This window comes from Pelobates fuscus, chromosome 11, assembly GCF_036172605.1.
Source record: "Pelobates fuscus isolate aPelFus1 chromosome 11, aPelFus1.pri, whole genome shotgun sequence".
Lineage (NCBI taxonomy): Eukaryota > Metazoa > Chordata > Amphibia > Anura > Pelobatidae > Pelobates > Pelobates fuscus.
Window position 1 is genome coordinate 85,698,496 of NC_086327.1, and position 20,032 is coordinate 85,718,527.

Genomic DNA, 20,032 nt, shown 5'->3' on the forward strand with positions numbered 1-20,032 from the left:
TATTTATAAATAATATAAAAAAAATATGTAAATACGTAAAAAAATTAAATAAAAAAAATAATTAAAAATAAAATATTAAAAAATATATAGATGTGTTTTATTTCGTTCTAACTGTATTGTGATATTAATATATATATATTTATATCAAAATACACGTAGAACGAAATAATGTATATATATATATATACATAAATGTATATGTATATATATAAATGTATTACAACGATGATATCGCCAGTAAAAGTGACGTTTTTTGCATTTTTCACGCACAAACAGCACTTACACGGACGATTTTACTGCTGCAATACTTTTTACTGTTTTGAAACACAAATATTTATGTTCAGCGAAGTCTCCCGAGTACAACAGTACCCCTCATGTACAGGTTTTAGGGTGTTTTCAAAAATTACAGCGTCAAATATAGGGCTTGTGTTTCATTTTTCTCACATTAAAATTCGCCAGATTGCTTACGTTGCCTTTATGACCCTATGGTAACCCAAGAATGAAGATTACCCCTATGATGACATACTATTTGCAATAGTAGACAACCCAAGGTATTGCAAATGGGGTATGTCCAGTCTTTTTTAGTAGCCACTTAGTCACAAACACTGGCCAAAATTTGCGTTTTTTGCATTTTTCACACACAAACAAATACTAACGCTAACTTTGGCCAGTGTTTGTGACCAAATGGCTACTAAAAAAGACTGGACATACCGCATTTGCAATACCTTGGGTCGTCTACTATTGCAAATGGTATGCCATTATGGGTGTAAATTTATTTCCTGGGCTACTATACAGTCTCAAAGGCAACGTAACCAATCTGACAAATTTCAATTTCAAATGTAACACGCTATATTTGACCCTGTAACTTCCCAAAACACCATAAAACCTGTACATAGGGGGTACTGTTTTACACGTGAGACTTTGCTGAATACAAATATGTGTATTTTATTGCAGTTAAAGCAAACAGTATTATGACATTGACAGTTAAAATGTCATGTAGAACTAAAAAAATCTTATTTTCTCCCATGTTTTTCATATTAAATTATGTTTCATAGCTAAATATTTGATATTAAATGAAAGCCCTGTTTCCCCTGAATAAAATGATATATAATAAGGGGGGGTGCATTTAATATGAAAGAGGTGAATTACGGTTGGACAGACATATAGCGCAAATGCCAGGTTTTGTTTACATTTTGTTTCGTTCACAACTTGTACATTTGGCTGCGGTGTTAAGGGGTTAATAAAGTTTTCCAATATATTTAGGGAATGGAGGTGTTTTTTAATTTTTTGAAAAGCAAGGCACCAAGAATTAAAGTCGACTTTGCTATCCAAATCTCTTTCCCATTTTTTAAAAATCACGGGAGTGTTTGGTTGGTTTGTGAGGTTAAGTAGTTCTAGTATTGTGGAGTATTTTTTATTCATAGTTTCTTTGGATAGGATCTTTCTAAGTAACTTTCCTTTATCCCCATTATATTTTATAAGATGCATCTTTAGGAAGCTTTTAATGCGTAAATAACTAAAAATTTCTCTAGAGGGTAAGGCTAATTTTGTTCTTAAGGTCGGGTAGTCTTCTATCTGATCATTTCTATATAAATCTTTAATACAGGTATCGAATTTGTTATACCAGTTTTCCATGTTAATATCCTCCATAATATTTTCTACCAATTTTAAAGATATAGTGTCTGGGATTAAATCCGCTATTCCCATTTTTTTTTTTTATAATATACCATTCATTTATTGTTTGTGAAATAATCTTACTTTTGGGTTCTGGTAAGCAAGCCCTTTTATTTATATTGGCCCAGAGTAATATTTCTAAATTTGTCAACTCCTCTCTATATAGTTCTAATTTATACCAGGCTTGTTCTTTGCAATCTATAGCTTGTATATTTAGGGCATGTGACATCATAATTGCTTGATAGGTATTTATTATTAATGCGTATCCCAAGCCTCCCCGGTGAGTTTTATTCGTTAATGTTAATGAATTGATTCTGGGTTTCTTGCCCCTCCATATGAAATCTGTAAAACTTTTCTGTATTAGATTTAACCAGTGGATTGAGATCTTAAGAGGGATCATGCGGAACAGATAGATCCATTTTGGGACTATATAGGCCCTAATTGTGTTTATTCGGCCCCACCATGAAATTTCATAGAGCCTCCATTCCTTAAGTAGTCTATTCATTTCTTTTAGTTGGTTCAAAAAATTAATTTCCATTAAACGGTCAACATCGGATGTTAACAAAATGCCTAAGTATGGTAGCTGTGTAATTGACCAGTTAAATTAGTAATTTTGTCTTAACCTATGTAACTGTAGTTTGTCTATATTTGTAGTTAGGGCTGAAGTTTTATTGATATTCATTTTAAAATTGGAGACCTCACCATATTGTGCTATCTCTTGTAATAACTGTGGTAGCGAGTTTTCTGGGTCTGTAATGGTCAATATAACGTCATCTGCATAGAGACAGATTTTAAGTTGTTCATTTGGAATATTAATTCCTTTTATACCTATATTTTGTCTAATACTGCATGCCAAGGGTTCCACTGAAATGACATATAACAGAGGAGAGAGTGGACAGCCCTGTCTCGTGCCGTTAAGGATTTTAAACCATTCGGATCTTAAGTCTCTGCCTATGATTCTGGCTGACGGTACTGCCCCCGTAAACCAACCTTCAAAACTCATTTTTAGCATGGTTTGTTTTAGGAAATCCCAGCTGACCCTGTCGAAGGGATAATATATGTAATTAATAATAATTTTCTTTTTTATTGTTAAAAGGAATAATAACACTCTATGGTTTGGATATAAATGTATGCTATTGTTTTGTGTGTTGGATTCACAACAGAATCATGTTTTATGGATTAAGTATAAATGTAGAAATATAATGTTTTGAAAAAAAATTCAATAAAAAGGACTACAAAAAAAAAAAAGATACAGTAATATTTGGAATTTTGAAAATCCCGCCAAAATGACATCATCAGTAGCATAGTATAAAAATACAAATCGAATAGCAGAATAAAACATATAATATTATACATATAAAGCATATAATGTAAATACATTCATTTAAATACTAAAACGAGGGTTAAAAAGACTTAAAATAACTATTTTAAAATGATCACGTGACACGCGGCTAAAAAGCACTTCCGCGTCATGTGATCGCACAGTGAAGGTGGAGGGGCTATTGAGTCTGATCGGAAAAGATAAGACTAGCTGTCTGCACAACTAAGCAGACAGCAGGAAGAATGGTTTAGGCAATATGTTGTTTGCCTGCATAAGCAAGCAGATAGCCAGATGAACAGTGCACAAGTTTGAACCCCAACATGGGTGCCTGTGAAAGCTTGAACTTTTTAATTTATTTTTAATTTAGATGTTTGAATGAAATTAAGTTATTTTTACTTAAAAGGTGAAAACAAGGTTATTTTGGAGAGAATAAAAAAGACTGCATATAAAGTGAAATTATTTAAAGTGATATAGTAATAAAAAATAAAGAGAGCACATAAGAGGTATATAAGCATAATAGGTGTATATAAGCTGAGTTAAAAATTAAAAAAGGATGGAAGAATGAAATATATTTTTTTTATATATATATAGAATAATAAAAAAAATTATATAGAAATATGGAAAATGAAAAAATAATGATAATCTGTTATAAGAAATTAAAAAGATCAAAGTCAATGTTTAACCCTGTGGGAGCAAGGGTTTTTAGGTTGTATGCCCATTCCATTTCTTTTTTACCTAAAACTTTTTTAATGTCTCCTCCTCTCCATGGAATATTGCAAGTGTCTATACCGATACATTTAAGATATTTTGGATTCTTTCCATGTTGTAGAAAATGTTTTGAGACTGAAGGGTTCTCGTAGCCTTTTAGAATATTTCTACAATGTTCGGCTAATCTCGTTTTTAAATCCCTCGTGGTCATACCCACATATTGGAGCCCACAAGGACATTCCAAAAGATAAATTACATTTTTTTTTATTACAATGAATAAAATGTTTTATTTGGTACGTTTTCTGTGTGATTGCTGATGTAAATGATGTAGTTTTAGATTTAACGGTATCACTAGTACGTTTGCATACAATGCATCTGTTACATTTAAAAAAAACGTTTGGTTTATTTAAAAAAATAGATGGACTAGGGATAAAGTGCTTATATTTAGTGTAATTACTTGTAAGAATAGACTTAAAGCTGGGTGCTCCTCTAAATATCACGTGTGGATTATCGGGAATAATTCCAGCCAAAGTGTCATCTTGTTTTAATATATGCCAATGTTTTTTTATTATCTTCTTCATAACATTGCTTCTGTTATTGAAGTTAAAAATAATTGGCAATACTGGAGCAGTTTTAGTGTCTTTTGTAGTCTTATACTCTAATAGATCAGATCTATTTACTGTGCTAATGTCTTTTAGTGTTTTGTCTAGATTATTTTTGGGGTAATTCTTTTGAGAAAATTTATTAGACAATAATTGGGACTGTTCCTCAAAATCTTGTGTAAGGGAACAGTTTCTGCGTAAACGGAGAAACTGCCTTTTTGGTATCCCTTGAAGCCAAGGCTTATGGTGGCAGCTGGACACATCTATAACATTGTTAGTACACACTTTTTAAAAAAGGTTTTAGTTTGAATTCTTTCATTTTGGATAAAAATTTCTAAATCTAAAAAATGAATAGAGGATTTGCTATAATCCCAAGTTAAAATAATACCTTTATCATTTTGATTTAAATATTGTAAAAACTGATTAAGAGACTCTTGTGGGCCATCCCAGATAAAAACCAAATCATCTATGTATCTAAAATAGGTGACCAGGTTTGCCTGCCAGCCATGCCCCCCCAGAATGGCAGTGGTTTCCCAATCTGCCATAACAAGATTGGCATAGCTGGGTGCAAACCTGGTCCCCATAGCTGTACCTTGTTTTTGTAAATAAAAAGAATCTAAAAACCAAAAGTAATTATTTTTAAAAAAAATATTAATGCCCTGAATGATAAAATCTATTTGTAGGTCTAAAAAATTATTTTCGTCTTTTAAAATTCTTTCAACCGCTAAACAGCCTTGATCGTGAGAGATGATGGTATATAAAGATTGTACATCACAAGTAACTAAGACATATGTGTAACAGAATGCAGTGTAACAGCATACGATATCCGTTGATACATTCAGGAAATCCACAGTCAGAATAGAAAGCACGGCAATATTCCCAATCCTCCCAATAACCGGACGAAACACAGTTTGGGAGTCAACTAACTCGGTTTATTCACAGGCAGCATATTTATACAGTTCCCCATGCAAGGGGTTTCCATACAGTAATTCCAGGGGATTTCTCCCAACATGCATTGTGACTTTCCCAACAGGCACTGCTGCACGAGAAGGATACTCCCACTAAAATGGACGATTAAGTGGATTATCCCCTCGTGCAGCAGAACTGACAATTGACATTAAAATCCATAATTCACACAATATTCGGTACTTCGGAATAACTGAACGTTCGGTAGATAGCTGGGGTCGGAGCGCACACTTTGTGAGAATACCGCTCTGATCCCAGCTGAATTGACTGAACGCCGCACATAATACAGTTAAACATTAAAGTGGGTTTAAAAGTACCGAATAAGTACGGGACATATAATGTACCGAACGCGGAACTCCCGAACGCTCTAGAAGTCCAGCGGTGTTCGGATCATTGAGTAGCCGTTTTCAGTTCCAGGCTCTCGACGACCGAACACCGCTCCAGGGACAAAGGATCCAAGATGGCCGACCGCCGCATGGTCGGTAGTCGAACGACGGCCACCTAGGAGAGCCCTTAATTACCGATTGCAACAATGTTGCAACCGGTTAATTGGTGCCACACGACCTGTGAGTGTGTGGTCTACCTGGGGAGTCCACATTCGTACGGCGAACGGCCAGGATAGCCGTGTTTCGTCGTATGAATGCTTTGTATGCTGGCAGCATACGGCTGCCAGCATGCGAACGGCCATAAGACAATACATACATATTTAACATTACACAGTATATCTTCAGCCTACGGACAACCTGTACTGAATGTAGTCCAGAAGTGGTTAGATTTGCCACAATGCTCCCCCAGAACCAAGCCGGCATACACAGTCTGATCCCAACGGATCGGCTTGGGGATGTCCGGGAGAGTACTCACAGATCACTTCTCGAGTTCCGTCTGTCTGGATAACCCGTCAGCGTTACCGTTTTGTTTTCCTGGCCGGTAATGGATAGTAAAGTCAAAGGGCTGCAGCGCCAAGCTCCAGCGCAGCAGCCTGGCATTGTCTCCCGACACACGGTTTAGCCACACTAACGGGTTGTGATCTGTGAGTAAGGAAAAAGGTTGTCCGTACAAATATGGCTGTAATTTTTTAAGGGCCCACACCACGGCCAGGCATTCTTTCTCGATGGCGGCGTAGCTCACTTCATGAGGCAGCAACTTGCGGCTTAAATAGGCTACGGGGTGTTCTCCGCCATCGGCTCCCACTTGGCTCAGTACTGCCCCCAATCCAAACATTGAAGCGTCTGTGTGAACAAGAAATCTTTTAGTTGGATCAGGAGCAGTTAACACAGGAGCATTAGTGAGAGCTGTCTTGAGTCGTTGGAATGCCTGCTCACACTCTGGGGCCCAGACAACCAGTCGGGGAAGGTTCTTTTTCGTCAGGTCGGTTAGGGGTTTGGCCAGGGTGCTATAGTCGGGAACAAACTTTCTGTAATAGCCGGCCGTCCCTAAGAACGCCAGCACCTGGGTCTTAGTCCTGGGGGTAGGCCACTTGGCTACGGCCTCAATCTTGGCTGGTTCGGGCCTTTGCTGCCCACACCCTACACGGTGGCCTAGATACTGCACCTCGGCCATACCTATGTGGCACTTGCTAGGTTTTAGCGTTAACCCAGCTTCCCCAATGCGATCTAGGATCGCCCCTATGTGGTGTAGGTGGTCTTCCCAGGTCTGGCTAAAGATGGCTATATCATCCAGATAGGCACAGGCATACTCTTGAAAACCGTCCAGTAGCCGATCTACCATCCGCTGAAAAGTAGCCGGAGCGTTTTTCATCCCGAAAGGCATGACCTTGAACTGGTACAGGCCAAACGGAGTGACAAACGCCGACTTGGGAATGGCATCATCGGCTAGTGGGATCTGCCAGTACCCCTTACACAAATCAATGGTAGTGAGATACTGGCCCCGTGCCATCTTATCTAACAGCTCGTCTATTCGGGGCATCGGGTAGGCATCAGACACCGTTTTGTCATTTAGCCTCCGGTAGTCAACACAGAATCGGGTGGTGCCATCCTTTTTAGGTACCAGGACTACCGGCGATGCCCAGGGGCTATCGGAGGGTTCGATAACCCCTAGCTGCAACATTTCGTCTAGTTCGGCTTTCATATGGGTACGGACGGATTCCGGAACCCTATATGGAGCCTGGCGCATAGGTAGCTGTCCCGGGGTCTCCACTCGGTGGGTGGCTAGCGGAGTGTATCCAGGTAAATTGGAGAAGGTAGTCCCCTTGGCTACAATCAGCTCCTGTACCTGGGCACGCTCCTGGGGGCTTAGCCGCTCCCCCAGCTGAACTCCCCGGGAGGGCTCTATCTGTTCCTCGGGTTCTAGTAGGTCGGGTAAGGGCAAGTTTTCTTGGTCCTCCAAGGAGGAGGCACAGATTGCCGTCACATCCTCAATCCTCTCATGGTAGGGCTTGAGCATGTTCACGTGGAGCATGCGCCTCTTCCCTACCCCTGAGCAGGGGCCGATCACATAGGTAGTGTCGCATCGCTGCTCCACTACCTGATATGGGCCTTGCCAGATGGCCTGCAGCTTATCTGTGCGGACGGGTTTTAAGATCAAAACCTTCTGTCCCACCTGAAAGCTGCGGTCCCTGGCTCCTCTATCGTACCAGCGTCGCTGGCGTTGCTGGGCCGCCTGGAGGTTGGTGTGTACGGCCTGAGTTAGCGCCTCCAGACGGTCCCTGAACTCCAGGACGTATGATATGATAGGGGTTTCGTTAGAGGTACTCTCCCCCTCCCAGTGTTCCCTAATTAAGTTCAAGGGCCCCCGCACCCTCCTCCCAAATAGTAGTTCAAACGGGGAGAATCCTGTCGACTCCTGGGGGACCTCTCTATAGGCAAAGAGTAGGCGAGGCAGAAACCTCTCCCAGTCTTTGTGGGTTTCCCCGAACGTCCGAAGCATCTGCTTCAGCGTCCCGTTGAATCTCTCACATAGCCCATTGGACTGGGGGTGGTAGGCGGAATTAACTATTGGCTTAATGCCACACACCTTCCACATATGTTGGGTAACTTCGGCCGTAAATTGGGTCCCTCGGTCTGAGATTATCTCTTGGGGAAACCCTACTCGGGAAAATACCTTCAGTAATGCTTCCGCTACGGTCTCAGCGTGGATATTAGAGAGGGCCACAGCTTCGGGATACCTGGTGGCGTAGTCCACTATAGTTAAGATATACCTTTTGCCAGAGGGACTGGGTTTTGGCAGGGGCCCTACGATATCCACCGCTACTCGGCTGAAGGGTTCTGCTATGATGGGTAGGGGACATAGCCTGGCCTTGTGGCGATCCCCTCGTTTGCCTACACGCTGGCAGACGTCGCAGGAGGTGCAATATTGGCGCACATCCTGAGAGATCCCGGGCCAGAAGAAGGCATGTGTCAAACGGTATCGGGTACGGGTCATCCCTAGGTGTCCTGACAAGGGGATGTCATGAGCAATTCTTAGCAGCTCTTGTCTATACTTTTGGGGTACCACTAGCTGTTTATTAGTTAAGGTGACAGACCCCCCCACATCTTTTGCCGTGACACGGTATAGCAACTCTTTCTCCCAGATGAACCGCTCCCCCTCTAACCCTGCTTGGTCTGTTTGTGCCCGGTCCCTATATACTTGGAGAGTGGGATCGGTCTGGACTTCGGTCGTGAAGGTAGTCGGGGTATCCCAGGACATGGTGGTCAGTTGGGGAACATGGTCTCTTACCTGAGCCTCAGAGTGTATCGGTGCAGCCGTGGTGCGAGCCTGTTGCCGGGTGGTTACTGGGAGGGCCTCCTGGTACGGAGCCTGGGGGATAAAAGCGGAAGTCATTTGGCCCAAGTCATTCCCCAGTACAACATCGGCAGGTAAATTCTGCATCAGCCCCACTTCTACAGTCCCCTCTCCCACACCCCAATCCAAATGAACTTTGGCAGTAGGTAGCCGGTATACTGCTCCCCCGGCCACCCGTACTGCCACGGAGCCGCCAGTGTGGGTTGCGCCCGGTACCAAATGTGGAGCAACCAAAGTTAAAGTGGCTCCCGAATCCCGGAGCCCTTGTACCTCCTTCCCCTCCAGGGTTACTAACTGCCGATGATGTTGTCGGTTGTCGGTGGCTCGGACTGACATTACTTCGTGCAGCACCCCTAGAGGCTCCTCAATTTGAGCGCTCATCAACTCTTGGGTGGCGGGCGCTACCTGGTAATGGTGTGCAGCAGCCCTGGGTGCCAAATTTTGTCGCACCTGATTCCAAGCTTGTCGGCTCCGGTTTTGGGTGCACTCTCGAGAAATGTGTCCCCACTGCTTGCCGGTGTGACACTTAATGTTAGCCTGGCCGTTGTATCGGGAGGGTGGTGGTGGTGTATTCAGTGCCGGCCTGTGCAGGAGTGTGGTGGGGCCGGTAGGGATAAAATTACTGGGGGGCCCTGTAATCCGAGGGAGAGTCTTATTTTGGGCACCGTGATGCCTCCTGGCATCAAAATGCTGATCCGTCAATTTAGCGGCTTCGGGTAGGGTGAGTGGTTTACGGTCTCTCACCCATTCTTGTGCTTCTGGGGACACACCATTAAAAAACTGTTCCAGCAGCATTAACTGCCTCAACTCCTCCATGTTAGTAGCGTTGCTGGCCTGTATCCAGCCTAGTGATGCTTGGTCCAGCTTGTGCGCCCATTCTGCATGAGAATCTTTCTCAGGCTTGCGCAAGCCCCGGAATTTCCGCCGGTATGCCTCTGGGGTAATAGCATACCTCTCCAAGATCGCCCTCTTTACTTTAGGGTAATCCTTGCTGTCCTCTCGGGGTACAGCACGGTAGGCTTCAGCCGCCCTACCCGATAATTTGCCTGCCAGCAGCGGCACCCATGTTGCGGGTTCCAAATCGTGCAAATCGCACAGCCGCTCAAAGTCCTGCAAATACCCATCAATTTCGTCCTTTTCTTCACAAAACGCTTTAAATGCGTGATGTGGGACTTTGGGCTTTACCTGTCCGTAGGTGGAGGCAGTAACAGACTCTGCCCTAGGCTGTGTCGCTGGTGTGCTGGTTGCCATCAGATAATCCTGTACATCCGATACCATCACGGTCAATATTTCCAGCGGTACTGGTTGCGGTAGGAACGCCAACCTGGTTCGTAGCTCTTTTTGGAATGGGGTCTCTTCCATGGCTGGTGGGGGTGTAGCGCTGCGGGCTCTGTCTCCCTCCATCAGTTCAGCGATCAGCACAGCCTTAGATTTGTTGCTGGCTATCTTACCCCTGGCTTCCAGTAGCTCTTTTAAAGTCTGTCGTTTTAGTATGGTATAATCAATCTCCATACGAATTGCCCTTGCTTTCCTTGTTCGGTAGTTCCAGTTTACACGAACGCTGCTTTTTCGGCTGTAAGGTTCGGATCCCGTCGCTTGCCACCAATTGTAACAGAATGCAGTGTAACAGCATACGATATCCGTTGATACATTCAGGAAATCCACAGTCAGAATAGAAAGCACGGCAATATTCCCAATCCTCCCAATAACCGGACGAAACACAGTTTGGGAGTCAACTAACTCGGTTTATTCACAGGCAGCATATTTATACAGTTCCCCATGCAAGGGGTTTCCATACAGTAATTCCAGGGGATTTCTCCCAACATGCATTGTGACTTTCCCAACAGGCACTGCTGCACGAGAAGGATACTCCCACTAAAATGGACGATTAAGTGGATTATCCCCTCGTGCAGCAGAACTGACAATTGACATTAAAATCCATAATTCACACAATATTCGGTACTTCGGAATAACTGAACGTTCGGTAGATAGCTGGGGTCGGAGCGCACACTTTGTGAGAATACCGCTCTGATCCCAGCTGAATTGACTGAACGCCGCACATAATACAGTTAAACATTAAAGTGGGTTTAAAAGTACCGAATAAGTACGGGACATATAATGTACCGAACGCGGAACTCCCGAACGCTCTAGAAGTCCAGCGGTGTTCGGATCATTGAGTAGCCGTTTTCAGTTCCAGGCTCTCGACGACCGAACACCGCTCCAGGGACAAAGGATCCAAGATGGCTGACCGCCGCATGGTCGGTAGTCGAACGACGGCCACCTAGGAGAGCCCTTAATTACCGATTGCAACAATGTTGCAACCGGTTAATTGGTGCCACACGACCTGTGAGTGTGTGGTCTACCTGGGGAGTCCACATTCGTACGGCGAACGGCCAGGATAGCCGTGTTTCGTCGTATGAATGCTTTGTATGCTGGCAGCATACGGCTGCCAGCATGCGAACGGCCATAAGACAATACATACATATTTAACATTACACAGTATATCTTCAGCCTACGGACAACCTGTACTGAATGTAGTCCAGAAGTGGTTAGATTTGCCACAATATGTGTCTTTCCATGTAAAATTATTTAAAAAACAAAGTAAAGTCATGGAATCTTTTAAGTATGACTTCATACGTTTTACTGATGGCTGTAAAAGAATATCAAGGTATTCGGATAAATTGGATAAAATCGAGTTGATCCCTGAAACAATAGGCCTACCTGGGGGATTATGAATTTTCGGTAAGAAGTAAATAACAGGGATAATAGGGTGAGATACTTTTAGGTATTCAAATTCCTGTTTACTTAAAACATTCTGTTTGAGACCACTAGTTAAAAATGAATTTAAAGTCTGTTGTATTGTAGATGTAGGGTCTTGTGTTAATTTTTCGTAGACTATAGTGTCATTAAGTTGTCGCATAGCTTCTTTTATATACATCTCTTTGGTTAAAATAACTATACCTCCCCCCTTATCTGCAGGTTTTATAATGATATCGTTGTCTTTTTGTAATTGTTGCAGAGCTTTACGCTCTGATTGTGTAAGGTTATCTCGGTCATATTTGTTTTTATGAATTTTTTCTAGATCTTTTGTGACTAGTTTTTCAAAGACTTCTAAGGGGTCTGATTTAAAGCTAGAGGGAAAGAATGTCGAGTTTTTCTTTAAAGAGATAGAGATAATTTCAGGTGATTCTGATGATGAGGTAGCTATAGGTTGTGAGGTAGAAATGTTTGTATTTTTGACTTTTCTCACAAATTTATTGATGTCTATGAAAGCTTGGAAGGGTTTAAAAGGATTTGTGGGAGCGAATTTAAGGCCTTTAGTTAAAACTGATATTTGAGTAGATGTTAATATCTTTTGAGATAAATTAAAAATACCAAGGTCTTTTTCATTAGGCTGATTTATTATCTTTCTAGCCTTTCTCTTTTGGATTCTTCTTCCACTTCTCCTTCATCTAAATTGAGACTTCGCTTTCTGTTTTTTATAGGGTGTGGCATTAGTGCGTGTGCATTGTTTTGTGGACAAAGCTCTAAAAAATAGTCATCATTATCTGTTTCTGAATCTACAGACAACAATTGATATCTATTATTATGAGAATAATTCGGAGGGGATCGTTGGCCTTCAACGTGTCTTTGTGCATATCTTTGTCTTTGGATTTTGGGTGTTATGTTTCTTTCATTTTGGTACATACCAGGAGATGGGTGAGTGTTACTAGTGTGGTTAGTGAGATTGGAGTTGTGATGTTGATGAGTTAAGTGCCTAGATCGAGTTTGGTAGTGTTGTTTATGAGTGATATGTGACCGAATGGGGTGGTGATTCCGTGAAGAAGTGAAGGACTGCTTTCTAGAGAAATGAGGTTGGTGTAGTGGTTCTCTTCTGGGTAGGTGATTGTGGTGTGTTTTGGGTATATAATCATTTTGATAAGTGTTAGGACGTAAGTGAGTACTGTTATTTGAAATATTCCTCTTGTGGTAAGAATGGACCTGGTTATTGGAATAATCTTGTTTGTCATGAATATATTTCTTTACTTTAATGTGTTTAGTGTCCATTTCCACTTTTTCTATTTTGTTTTGGATGAGAATGGAGTTTTGTTTAAAAACTTGTGTTTCTGTGAATCTCGACATCTTATCTTTTAAATCGTTTATTTCCATATCAAGAATAGTTTATTTTTAGTTTTTTTGATGATTAGTGTATCCATAAGTCCAAAAGTGCATACTTCTAATTTGTTATACCAGTCTCTCATAAATTCCTCATCTTCTCTATCTGATGTAGGTTCTTTAAAAAGTCGTAACCCTCTAGGGGTTATTCTTTCTTCTAAATATTTCTTTAAGGTGGCTAATTCCCATTTGAGTTTGATTTCCATAGTGAGTGCTTTTTCTAGTTTCACAAAAAGATCTTTTTGATTATAGTTATCTGATATTGTATATGAGGGAAGATTTTCTTCTGTATTAAAAGCATGATTGATATCTATAACACAATTATTTCTAAAATCAAAGATAGACATTATTGGTTATTTAAAACTGTGGTCTTAAGGTGTAGCAGCTAATTTAAAGGGAAAAGAATAAGAAAAATGGAAAGAGAAAAATCAGCGCTAGGTTGCCACACAAGAAAATAATAGTAAGGCTGCAATCCTTAAATGGGAGTCCCCTATAATCCCCTAATGGTAAGAAATGATACAAAATAGAACAAAATAAGGTTGCGCCTAAAATATACAGTAAAACATATAAGAGTGTATCTAAAAAGTAATATAAAATAATACAATTTAATATCAAATATTAAATGAAATCTAAATGGATAATTGGCAATAGTCCAAAACACTTATCATAAGTCCGTAATGGTAGATGCCATGTATAAAAACAGGGATCCTGAGGCGTAAAATGAGGTGTGTCTTCACAATTGTGTACTTGCAATCCAGTGAAGTAATATGTGGAGAAAAAGACAAGAGGAACTCCAATGGCACAGTATATAGATGAATAAAATGGTATATAAAATAGAACAAAAGTAGTCTTACTCACATTTTTCAGAGCTAAAACCTACACATGAGAAGTTCTTTGTTATAAGTTTGTGTGCCAAAAACCCCAAAATACTAAATTTTACTCCAATATTTAGCAGAGATTAGCGGTGAAATGGCTACTTAGAAAGTGTCAAAACAACCTTAGGACAATAGCCTGTGATGTCTACTTTATATAAATATATACTTTTGTGTGGCAATTTTGTTTTCTTTTATGGCTATTAAGCTTACAAGACAAACATACCAAATTCTAAAATTGCTCCATATTAAAAGTTTATTTTACTCCTTGTGCTTTGTGACCTGTAACTACCAAAAAAAACTGAAAATCCCAGACACATTATATATTCTGTAAATCAGAACAACTAAATTAATTTATTTTTAATTACTTTCTTTAACCTGCACTAATTAGGCACACATTATTATTGCAAAAACTGTACAAAAAACTAATTTTTTTTTTGCATTTTTCTGTATTTTTTAATAATAAATAAGCATTTATATATATACATATATATATATGTTACATCAAATTAAAGCCCTTTCTGTCCTCTAAAAAACAGTATGTAATATGCGTCGGTGCAATAAACGAGAGAGATGCAAATTGAAGTTGAACGCATACAGCAAGAAAATGCTAAAATTGCTTGTGTCATTAAGCGTAAGACAAGCTTCTGAAGCTGTGTCCTTAAGGGGTTAATTATGTTGTGTATTTATGAGAAACACATGTTCCCAAGGTAGCTATTTGATTGTGTACGTTCTGGGCTGTTTTTTTTGTTTTGTTTTTTTTCTGAGTAAAGTTGAATATTGATAATATACAATTGTGTCCCATTCAGGGTTCCCAACAGAACACCATGAAGAATTACAGTAAAAACCCTGAATTCCTACTGCTTGGACTTTCAGACATTTCAGACCACCGGATTCTTTTGTTTATGTGTTTTTTAATAATGTATCTTCTGAACCTACTTGGGAATTCTACAATTATATTCCTGGTAAGATCAAACTCTAATCTTCGCACACCCATGTATTTTTTCCTAGGCAATTTATCCTTTGTTGATATGTGTTCTACATCAACAATTGTACCAAAAATGTTGGCCAACATCATCTTAACATCATCGCTTTATCTGGCTGAATGTATTGTACAGTTGTATTTTTTCCTTGTCTTTGCGTGCACTGAATGCTTCATTCTGGCTATTATGGCTTACGATCGGTTTGTGGCCATCTGTAGCCCACTGCATTACTCTATGATGATCAGTAACAGATTGTGTGCAATGCTTATCATAGTTTCATGGTTGTCTTCTGCATTACATTCATTATTGCACAGCCTGATGGCATCTACTTTGAAGTTTTGCGGAATAAATACAATCCATCACTTCTTCTGTGACATGACTCCTCTTTTGCATCTAACATGTTCCGATACATCACTCAACAAGCTATTGATCTACACTGAAGGAGGGTTACCGGTTTTAATACCATTCATAATTGTGCTGACCTCATATGTGCGAATTATCTCCACCATTGTCAAAATCCGTTCTAGGGATGGCAGATCAAAAGCCTTTTCTACTTGTTCCTCTCACCTCATTGTGGTCATTTTATTTTACGGAACCATATTTTTTATGTACATGAGGCCATCTTCTAGCTTCACTGTGAACTACGACAGAATTGTGAGTGTTGTATACACAATTGTTGCTCCAATGCTAAACCCATTTATCTATACTTTGAGAAATAAAGAAGTGAAAGGTGCATTGAAAAAAACATTTGTCAAGAGAAGATTCTATAAAAGTTAAGAATTGTACTGGGGTCTGGATAAAAAAAAAAAAAAACACTTTTTGAGGATGAAACGTTAAGCTATGCATCTGTTTGCCTGCCTATCAATCATCATATAGGCCAAAAGGAAATAGTCACCTGAACACATATACATCAAGACCAGTCCATTAATTATACAACATATATATACTCCAAACTGAACTAACGTCAAAGCTTGTCAAATTTATAAAAACACCTGTCCTAGGTAGAATAATTGTGATTTTGTTACAGGTTATGATCATACATTGCATAATCCTGCCACTGCACCAAACTGTCCGCGTTTTGTTAGGCAGGTCCTTACTTAAAATGATTTCTAACCACCAAAGCCACTTTCCCTTAATGTAGCAGGTTTATAGTATAAATTATGCCACTGCAGTGTTACTGTTAAAATCACTTTGTTTATGCAGTTCTAGACACATCTTGCCTAGCTGTGACTCCATGAAAAAAGATTTTATTTTCAATCAGAACTTACTGCACATTGTGTTTACTTTAGAAGTTCTTATTTCCTGCTCTGCTAATTAAACCTTAATTATACAGGAGGATGCCATTTCATGCTCTAGCGGGCAGTTAACAGAGTTATGAAATTCTAAATTAAACACCTGTGAAAAAAGGAAAGCTAAAAAAATATGAAGTCTTTTCAAGAAATATTCAAGAAGGCTGCACATGTGACAGCTAGGGGATTGGAGGTTAAGGCTGCACAAAAACTCCTAAATGGTACAGAATTTAGCAGTGAGATCAGTGAGTGATCTATACACTAAAGCCGTTTAATTGACCTAAAGCTGTTTTGGAGCAGAGAAGCCCTAAAACTAAAGATAAAGAGGTTGCATTGAGGATGGGTCAGTTGCAATAGGGATAGATATAGCTCGGGCTTTGGAGAGAGGAGGGTCAGTTGCAATAGGGATAGATATAGCTCGGGCTTTGAAGAGGATGGGGGAGTTGCACTGTTGATATGGAGAGGAGGGATCGTTGCAATGAGGAGTGGAATAGTTACTGATGTAAAGAAGAGAGGCTGAGTTGTTTTGGTCAGGGGAAAAGAGAGGGGAAGTTAAATTGGATTTGGAAGAGGAGAGAAGAGGAGGAGTTGCATTGGGGATGATAAGAGGTGGTAACATAGAGGATGGAGAGAGGAGACTGGACGTTTAATTGGTTTGGCAAGAGGACAGGGTGAGTAGCACTAGGGAATAGGATGGCGATTAGGAGAGAGGGAGTTGTCTTAAGGGTGGGGAGACATTTCAGTATGGGTAGGAATGTGGAGAAAAGTAGGTGCACTGGGGGAATACTTAGCGCTGTATTTACCGCGAGGAAAACAAGGCATTTGCCTTGGGCTGCACTTTCCATGGGGTGGCAAAAAACGCTGCCCTCAAATGCTCTCCCAAAGGTAGGAAGGCTGGGTGGATTTAAATTGAAATTAAAAAATTATCTGTGAGTGTTGGGGGGACAGGGGGTACTGTAGTGGTTATGGTGCCAAGAGTGTTGTGGCACCCTTCCCAGAGTAAGTAGTCAAACTGCTTAAGAACAGTTTGACAACTTACATGGGGTCTGTTGGGGTATGTGTTAGGGTCTGTAGTAGGCGTCAGGGGTAGTAGTATGTGTGGTGCAACGTGTGAGGGGTGTAGTGTGTGTGTGTGTGTGTATAAGGATGTAGTGTGTGAGAGGGATATAGTGTGTGTGAGTGGTGTAGTGTGTGCGATGTGCAGTGTATGTATGTTTGGGGCAGTGTGTGTGTGAGGGGTGCAGTGCGTGTGAGGGGTCCAGTGAGTGTATGGTGGGCAGTGTGTGTGAGTGAGGGGTGCAGTGTTAAGGGTGCAGTGTGTGTTTGTGGGAAGAGTGCAGTGAGTGAAGGGGGGCAGTGTGTGTGAGTGAGAGGTGTAGTGAGTGAGGGGTGCAGTGTATGTCGGGGGTGCAGTGTGTGTGAGGGGCAGTGTGTGTGAGTGAGGGGTGCTGTATGTGTATGAGGGTGCAGTGAATATATGGGGGTGCAGTGAGTGTGAGTGAGATATGCAGTGTGTGTGTGTGTGTGTTTTGAGGGGGTGCAATAAGGAGTGCAGTGTGTGTGAGTGGGTATTGTGTTTTGGGGGGCTGGTGGGAGTAAATGATTTTTTTTTATTTTTTATTATTCCTTACCTTTGTTTAGGGAGGGGGGACATTTCCTGCAAATCCTGGTGGTCCAGTGGAGAAGCCCTGGTAGTCAGGTGGGAGTGAACTCTAGCCTGCAGCTCCGCCGGGTCTCCTCTCGTGACATTCGGAGCGTTGCTCTGGTAACCGCAGCAACACTCCGACCTCACGAGAGGAGACCTGGTGGAGCTGCAGGCTGAGAGCTCCCTCGGATCTTCTCTCCCTCCCATGCCGGCTGTTGACAATGTGCCTGTGGGCTGGAGGGGAGATCTCAGTTTGCGAAGGCACATAGAAGGGCTGGCGCTTGGATAACCGGAGGGGGGGCAAAGGAGAGGGAGCTCAGTACTATTTTCTTGGGGGGGATTGCACCGTTGCCCCCTCCCCCGGTTCCGCTGGCTGTCAGTTTTTATGTTGGTGTTACTGTAGATTATCAGGGTGTACTGTAGACTATCAAGGTGTACCTGGGCGATTACAGGGATTGCCATGAGGATTAGAGGAGAGAGCGAAATATGGTAGGTAGTTGGGGGGTTGGTGTGAAAGAGGATTATTGGTGGGAAGGACATCGGGTGGACTGTGGAGACTAAATTTAATAAAGGAGGGGTGGAAATGTCGTTAGTGGGCAAGGTCTCTATGATAATCTACGTTGGAACATGCCACCTATGGGAGGTGGGTGGGACTGAAATATAGATTGTGGACATCTCCACGCCTTCATCCATGGGTGGCAGTAAGAAATCTTAAATAATCATTTTTTAATAATTCAAAATGCAAAAACCATTATCTGCAGAGGAGGCATATTCATGCTTTATTTATTTATTTATCTGGAAAGATAAGGCAAGGATTTGAAATACATTCAATACCAATTAGAATTTAATAATATTAATAATAATAATGATATCAATTCTGCTTTGGAAAAAAGAAATGTGTAACTAAATGAGATTCAATTAATTTTTTTGAAAATAGGCTGTCAAAGAGTATGATTCAGTGAATGTAAAATATTTGCCGAAACCCGGGATCGAACCAGGGACCTTTAGATCTTCAGTCTAACGCTCTCCCAACTGAGCTATTTCGGCCACCATGTAACTGTATATCAATACTCTGTGAATTCTGTTCTGAAGCCCATTATTATTTAGGTGAATAGTTATGTATATTCATTCGTTGAATTCAAATCATGGATACAAAGAACAATGAAATGCAACTGCAGTACTTGATAACCTTAATCCTATTGAAAGAAGCTACTAACATTCATCTAAACCTGCCCCTTCTGTTTTTGCCACCATTTTTCTCTTTTATATTTATCATCTGTAATACCTTCCTGTTATGGAACGTATCCCATAGTTAGCTTTCTCAAATAAAGGAATAGAAACTACAAGAATGAGTATTTTTCAGGACACATATATGAATAACAAATGTGACAATTCAAACATAACAGAGAGTACAATACAGATTTTATATAAAGTATTGCTCCCTAAAAACAGAAATTTGCTATTACAAAAACATGCAATAACATCACCAGTGGAATTTGCCAGTTACAGAAAAAATTTGGTTAAATCTGCACGAGCTTTTCAAAATTTTGCCGAAACCCGGGATCGAACCAGGGACCTTTAGATCTTCAGTCTAACGCTCTCCCAACTGAGCTATTTCGGCCACCATGTAACCTAGTAGTAATGCTCTGGGAATCTGTTCTGTAGCGTTTCGGGTCAAGCTCATTAATATTTAGGTGAATAGTTAAGTCAAAATTCAAACCATGGATACATAGAACAATGAAATGCAACTGCAGTACTTGATAACCTTAATCCTATTGCATTAATCTCGGCATTTTAGACATACTGATTGCTTTGTAAATATTGTTTCATTATTGTTGTTTACATGTTTCTTGTTTACATTTTTAAAATACAATTTAATAAACACACAAATAAAGATAGTACCTGTGAGGAAAGATTGTTCCATGGTCTGTTCAATATATCTTGCAAAAGTCAGGATGGCCGAGCGGTCTAAGGCGCTGCGTTCAGGTCGCAGTCTCCTCTGGAGGCGTGGGTTCGAATCCCACTTCTGACAATTTTTATTTTTTTATGTTAAAGTCCACCACATGTAATGTATCA

At 40.8% G+C, this 20,032-nt stretch overlaps 1 protein-coding gene and 3 non-coding genes across 4 annotated transcripts; 2 read left to right on the forward strand and 2 right to left on the reverse strand.

The window, feature by feature from the left end:
- Positions 1-14,866: 14,866 nt before the first annotated feature.
- Positions 14,867-15,799, forward strand: LOC134576913 (olfactory receptor 1F1-like). The gene has a single exon (XM_063435585.1). It carries the CDS (start codon positions 14,867-14,869, stop codon positions 15,797-15,799), a length of 933 nt encoding a protein of 310 aa, XP_063291655.1.
- A 3,131-nt stretch (positions 15,800-18,930) lies between these two features.
- On the reverse strand, positions 18,931-19,003 carry TRNAF-GAA (transfer RNA phenylalanine (anticodon GAA)). The gene has a single exon. It is a non-coding gene; the product is annotated as a tRNA-Phe (tRNA).
- A 501-nt stretch (positions 19,004-19,504) lies between these two features.
- Positions 19,505-19,577, reverse strand: TRNAF-GAA (transfer RNA phenylalanine (anticodon GAA)). The gene has a single exon. It is a non-coding gene; the product is annotated as a tRNA-Phe (tRNA).
- Positions 19,578-19,905: 328 nt separating this feature from the next.
- Positions 19,906-19,988, forward strand: TRNAL-CAG (transfer RNA leucine (anticodon CAG)). The gene has a single exon. It is a non-coding gene; the product is annotated as a tRNA-Leu (tRNA).
- The last annotated feature ends 44 nt before the right edge of the window (positions 19,989-20,032 follow it).

Coding starts and splice junctions, on each gene's coding strand:
- LOC134576913 (XM_063435585.1), top strand. CDS start 14,867: ATGAAGAATTACAGTAAAAACCCTGAATTCCTACTGCTTGGACTTTCA.